The sequence below is a fragment of the Apaloderma vittatum genome, unplaced genomic scaffold (assembly GCF_000703405.1).
Source record: "Apaloderma vittatum isolate BGI_N311 unplaced genomic scaffold, ASM70340v1 scaffold9732, whole genome shotgun sequence".
Lineage (NCBI taxonomy): Eukaryota > Metazoa > Chordata > Aves > Trogoniformes > Trogonidae > Apaloderma > Apaloderma vittatum.
In genome coordinates, this window is record NW_009704174.1 from 72,873 (window position 1) to 79,570 (window position 6,698).

At 41.0% G+C, this 6,698-nt stretch overlaps 1 protein-coding gene across 1 annotated transcript in view; it reads right to left on the bottom strand.

The window, feature by feature from the left end:
- C9 (complement component 9) overlaps window positions 1–5,149 on the bottom strand; it is a gene marked incomplete at its 5' end in the record, with an annotated part of 9,241 nt that extends 4,092 nt beyond the window's left edge. Inside the window, 3 exons of the mRNA XM_009864929.1 lie at window positions 1,084–1,324; window positions 2,207–2,425; window positions 5,011–5,149. Of these exons, the coding sequence (XP_009863231.1) occupies window positions 1,084–1,324; window positions 2,207–2,425; window positions 5,011–5,149 (599 nt within the window). The remainder of the gene's footprint in view (window positions 1–1,083; window positions 1,325–2,206; window positions 2,426–5,010) is intronic.
- Between the last annotated feature and the right edge of the window lie 1,549 nt (window positions 5,150–6,698).

Below are 6,698 nucleotides of genomic sequence, written 5' to 3' on the forward strand. Positions count from 1 at the left end.
ACTGTCTTTACTGGACTTTACTATTTCTCAGCTGCTTACCATTTGCTGCTTCTGTGTCCTACGTTATTAAATCCTCCCAGTGTCCCCCTCACAACTTCAAACATGTTTCTCCTCTCATTTTCCCCAAAAAGTTAATTAAGGCTACTAATCTCTTAGAAGTACTCTATTCTCATAAATTCTAATCCACTTCTATCCAATATTACCTCCATCACCTCCTTTCCGTCTATTAAAATCAAACATATTGTCTGAAACATCACTTTTGTGCTCGGAAAAAATTTTGCTTAAGATTGGTACTTTTAAAAAAAAATCCAGCACTACTATCTCCAGATGCTGAAGACAGTAACAATGGGATACATTAGTGACATCTTTGCCTCATATCCCTTTGCATATTCTGAATATCTGACAGCAATATTGTTATCGATACTTATTTTCTGATCTTCAAAATCAATATAAGAATTGCCTTTTCTAACTTCATTCCAGGGTGATTGCTTTAATCCATCACAAAACCACATATATCTGAACTACACATAAGGGAGGATTAAATTGCAACTTTCCTGTCTTAAGCAGTACAAGAAAAATTCCAGTGTGGAAGTTAAAGTCTGTAAACCCAGTTTCAACACATTCAAGTGTGTTATGTGATTTCCAGGAAGCTCTTCAATTTATTCATCAGGGGTTTTTTTGCCACCGCCATACCCTTAGAGTGAGTATACCAAAAGAAGGTACAAATTAGCAAATTAGATTTAATGTTTAGGCAGATTTTCTAGGCACTGGGGATCTCTTGCAAATCATGTCACACCAATTAGTATTGCTAGTATTTTGAAAAGGTTTGTTTAATATTTTTTTCTCAGTTACAGACTTAAAATACAGACTTCGGGTAGTTCTGGATGTTACAAAGACTGACTCTAATGTCTGTTGAACTCATGAAATTCTGTAACGTCACTAATGTGCCACAAGCAGCACACACTGAACTGTACTGTACGCAGTAGAGCTCCATATACACAAATCTATCCTTATACATTCCTTTGCACAACTGGAGACTTGTTGATAATCTGCATATCATAGCAAGGCCACCAGTATGCATACCTATTCGAGACATAGCGTAATTATCCAGCACATACACAAGTTCATATTTTCCTCCTACGGTTCCAGAGACCGCATAGTGAGTTCCATAATCTTCTAGGAATTTGAAATATTCCCCCTTATCATATTCAGCAGGCAGAAAGTTTAGATCATCAAGGAAACTATCTGTGAGGTGGACATCACGACTCCGCATTTGGAATCTTCCCAGCTGAATCTTTCCTTTTATATGCAGGAAGGTTTGGTTCTGAATTGGAGGACAAGAAAATGTGAGACTGTCATTCTGGTATGCAGCACAGCAGGAAAATCTGTTCTGTTTTACTTATACAGAAACTGCAGCACTTTTAAATATGACATTTAATCTAGCATTTTGGAACAGGAACAAACTTGTTTATTTCAAATGGAAAGTTCTCCTGTTTAAATAGGGGAAGCTGCTAGAGCTTTCAATCTTTCAATTCTTGCAGTTTTGCAGAACTCTGCCCTTACTAATTTCAGCAAGCCGTTTGTGATTTATTTGACAATAAGGTCTTCTTTTTAAGTACAGCATCTACAAAAAATACTTTTCTGTCTTTCATAATATGGAAAAGTACTTCACTATGGCTCACTAGATAGCTGCCCGTGGAAGTCAGCTGCTTGTCTTTGCAGTCAGAGCAGAACTCAGTTCTCTCTTTTTTTGGATCACTTCTCTTATTCTTGGATTGTCTGAAAGAAGGGCACAGCTCCAGTTAAAAACAAAAAATCCCCAAATAACATCATAAAATGAAAATTAATTAGGAAAAAGTCCCTTTGAGGCATTTGACCCATGTATACAATTCAACTCTAGCATTAGTGACTGATACTTTCATAAATTACACTGCAGATGGTTTTATATCATATATATATATAGGAAGATGAGGGTGGCTAGTCAAGAGTGAACAATAGGAAAATTAAGCTACATTTGGCTACCTTTTGGCCATATCTGAAATCTTAACCCTAGTATTACTAATAGTTAAATTTTGTGAATAAATGTCAGAAAAGCAGTAGGCAACTAGAATACTTAGAGGGAATAATACTGAATTATTCTAACATTGTGTGAATTTTATTGTTTGTAAGATAGTTACATTAAACACTTTAGCTTGATTAAACTTACCCTTTCCGTGGAGCTTTTCAGGATCGAACTTAAACTTAAATTCTTGCTATAGTAATACTTGAAATTTCCTTCTGAACCATTTTTGTTACTTCCTTCAGTAGGTGTGTACTTCAGAGAGAGGCCAACATTAAAGTGCTTTTGTTTTTCTATGTAAACCTCTCGTAACATTTTTACACGGTCATGGTAGAACACAGATGTGAATGATTTGTCTGCTTTTGTCTTAGAAAAGATAATGAAAAGTTAGTATAAGAAAATGAAATGGGCAGTAACAGAAAAAAATCTACACAGCACTTTAAAGTTACAGACTACATAGCTTGTACAGTTTCTTACAGCTCTTTCTTCTTTGGAAGGAAAACAAATGGGAATACCACTCCCTCCTGAAACCCTCACTTCTAGATCAGCTCAGTTATTTAAAACTAAAAAGAAAACTGCAGTAACAATATTTCAGCAAGTGTTAAATCTCAGCATGTAACACGCTTGAAGTAGTTTATGTGTGTCAACAGTTCTTTTACATGTAAGGAGTAGTAGTCTCCAGCTCCTTCCTAGAATGCAGGCAAGATTTGATAAAAGATCCCAACATCTGAAATGAATCAAAGTTGTGATTTTGTTTTCTTTTCCTACAGCATGCAATAGCTAATTCAAACTACCTATTTCAGTGCTGTTTGGTTTTGTATACTTCAGCAGAACATAAAGTTTTAGTAACAAAATGATTATGCATCAAAATCAAATGTGAACAATGATCTCTGGGTCAGAGTTACCCGTTTTGGGCAGGATCTGGTTTAAATTTTCATTGTTCTATGAAGTCCCTACTGCCCATAGTGACAGGCAAAGCATTTCCTAAGCAAAATACTGCTCCGATTTCCGACTTGCATCTGACACAGATATTTCTATGATCATCATAATTTCTGGTGTTCAAACCTCACTGGAAGTCACATTCTGAATATCAAAAGCCTACAAGATTTTTTTTTCTCTATGGGAAAGAGAAAGTAAACACTGATTAGAAAACCCAAGCAGGACCAGAGTATCATAATATTATTCCTGCCTTTTTATCAGTGCATTTTGTGGTACTTGAAAAAGCAGCTTGTTTGCTAATCTGCCCAGTAAACGTTAGGCACATCTGTACGCCTCTTTTTTTTCCCATCTGCTCATACTGTAAACAATCCAAAAAGATTGTTTCATTTACCAGTCACAGGTACAGCAACAAATGCCTGGGAATTCATCCGACTCAGCCAAAGCACATGGTAACACAACATGTTTTCCTCTGGACTCTATCAAAAGCTTGATGATAAAAAGCAGCTGCTGCCTGACTCAAGAGATGTGTTAAGTCTTACAAGAGGGTGTCAGTATCGATCATTCAGTTAGACATATCCTAGTTTGAACAGAAGTGCTTAGAATCATAGAATCAAGGAATCATTTTGGCTGGAAAAGACTTTTAAGATCATCAAGTCCAACTGTTAACCTAGCAATGTCAGGTCCAGCACTAAACCATGTCCTACACATCTTTTAAATACCTACAGGGATGGTGATTCCACCACTTTCCTGGGAAGCCTCTTCCAATGCTTAACAACCCTTTTGCTCAAGAAATTTTTCATAATATCCAACCCAAACCTCCCCTGGCACACCTTGAGGCAATTTCCTCTTGACCTACCACTTGTTACTTGGGAAAAGAGACCACTACCCTCACTACCTCCTCCCTTCAAGCAGCCGTAGAGAGCAATAGGGTCTCCCCTCAGCCTCCTCTTCTCCAGGCTAAACAATCCCAGTTCCCTCAGCTGGTCCTCATAGAACTTGTTCTTGAGACCCTTCACCAGCTTCATTGCCTTTCTCTGGACACAGTCCAGCACCTCAGTGTCTTTCATGGAGTTGAGGGGCCCAAACCTGAACAGAGGTTTGAGATGCTGCCTCACCAGTGCTGAGTACAGGGGGATAATCACTTCCCTGGTCCTGCTGGTCACACTGTTTCTGATGCAGACCAGGATGCTGTTGGCCTTTTTGGCCACCTGGGCACACTGCTGGCTTATGTTCAGCTTGCTGTTGACCAACACCCCAAGGTCTTTCTCTGTGGAGCAGCATTCCAACCACTCTTGCCCAAGCCTGTAGCGTTGCCTGAGGTTGTAAGCCAAGTGCAGGACCCGGCACTTGGCCTTGTTGAACCTCACACAGCTGGCCTTAGCCCATTGATCCAGCCTGTCCAGACTCCCCTGCAGAGACTTCCTACCCTCAAGCATATGAACAGTCCCACCCAGCTTGGTGTTGCCTGCAAAATTACTGAGGGTGCACTTGACCCCCTTGTCTAGATTATTGATAAAGATATTAAACAAAACTGTCCCAAATATTGAACCCTGGGGAACACCACTTGTGAGAGGCCACCAACTGAATTTAACTCCATTTGCCATCAGTCGTTGGGCCTGATTTTACAGCCAGCAAAGAGCATGCCCACCCAAGCTGTGACCAGCCAGTTCCTCTAGGAGAGTGCTGTGGGAAAGTGTCAAAGACTTTACTAAAGTTGAGACAGCTTTTCCCTCATCCACAAAATGGGTCATCTTGGTTAGTCAGGCAGGACTTGCCTTTCACACACCCATGCTGACTGGGTCTGATCAGCTGGTTGTCTTGTATGTGCCATGCAGTGGCACTTGAGATGATCTGCTCCCTAACCTTCTCTGGCACCAAGGTCACACTGACAGGCTTGTAGTTCCCCAGATCCTCCTTCTGGCCCTTCTTGTAGATCAGCATAACATTTCTTAATATGCAGTTCACTGGGGCCTCCCTGGTTATCCAGAACTGTTGATAAATGATTGACTTACATCATAAGTGAGGACACCCACATTCCATGGCTTGCGGTAATATGTCCGTGTGTTTCCATCACGCACCCTTTCACAAAGACCATTGAAAAAGTCGTTGTCAAATGGGCTGACCATTGGCTGCATCCCTAAAATATTAATTCTACAAGAGAAACACAGGAGCGGTTACACTTCAGAAAAAAATGTGTCAGCATCCATAGCCTGTAGAAAATGCTATTATGATTGAAAGATTCTGTAAAAGATGGAGAATATAGCTGTGGAGTTGGATCTTGCTTCACCCACAGCAGTTTGCCTCATGTCTTGTGGTCCTTTCAGCTGTGTAATGGAGATAATGATGCATCTTTCCTAAGGCACTTTGAGGGCCATGTGTGAGAAATAAACAAATGAAAGACAGATATTAAACATCAATCACAGTAAGAACCTTAGGAATAAAAGGAAGTGAAAACCTTTTCTTATTGACCAGTTGTGGCTGTTGGATTTGCTCTGACAAAAGCCTGCCAAAGACCTGAGAAAAGCTTGCCAATGTCCTTTGACAAGGAGAGCACAAGCAAAAAAGGCTGCCAGCATTGTCCAAATTAAAAAGTTAATCACAGGTGTAGATCTAGAGGATTGGTATCTCACAGAGAGAGACAGTGATGTAAACATTTCAGAGGGAATGAAGGAATTGGAAGAAAAGGAAGTGGGCCCTGTCACTAAAAGTGAGATGCATACAGGACGGCAAGGTGAAACTGAGTATTTGTGGAGATTCTCTTTAGTGGTGTGGTGGACATCGCATACTGCTGAGTGATGATGAGGCAACAGGGTTTTGGTGACCTGGAGTGTTTCTAAGTGAGGGGTTGGCAGGAAACCATTTGATCATGTCCAGAGTAGCTTACTGGGCTGGGGCTGTAGACCCCAAAGAATGAGGAGAGCCTGTCACTATCTGGGTAAAAGGCTTGTCAGGGTTAGCAGAAGGGGTGAAGAAGGCTGTCTGCATCCAGGTAGTATACACAACAGGGTGGCACTGGTTGCTAACACATTGGTGGCCTCAGATGGCCTTAGTTTGGGCTACTGAATGCTTTAAAGTTACACATCCAGGCTCGCAGGGAAAGGATTCAGAGAACACAGTCAGCAAAACCCTTAGAATCTGCCTGCCCATGTGATGACTTGGACACAAACACTAGAGGATATAGTTAGTGCAAGATGGGATGGTTTGAGCCGAGCTAGGGCGCCTACAGGAACAAGAAGATCTGGCAAGTCAGTAACAAAAAAAACACCGATAGACCCTCTTCCTGGGAGTCTGAATCCTCCTGAGGGAAACCATATCAGACCTATGATCTGTGAGGAAAGAACCTCTGGCAAAAATCTTTGGCACTGGGGGTACCTCATAAGGGAATCATAGAATCATAGAATCATAGAATGGCTTAGGCTGGAAGGGACCTTATAGATCATCTAGTCCAACCTCCTTGTCATGGGCAGGGACGCCTCTCAACTAGATCAGGCTACTCCAAGCTCCATCCAACTTGGCCTCGGACACCTCTAGGGAGGGGACAGCCACAACATCTCTGGGCAATTTATTCCAAAGTCTCGCCACCCTCGTACTGAAGAATTTCTTCCTAAGATCTAATCTAAATCTGTTCTCCTTCAACTTAAACCCATTTCCCGTTATCCTATCGTTGGTCACTCTTGTAAAAAGTTCCTCCCCAGCCTTC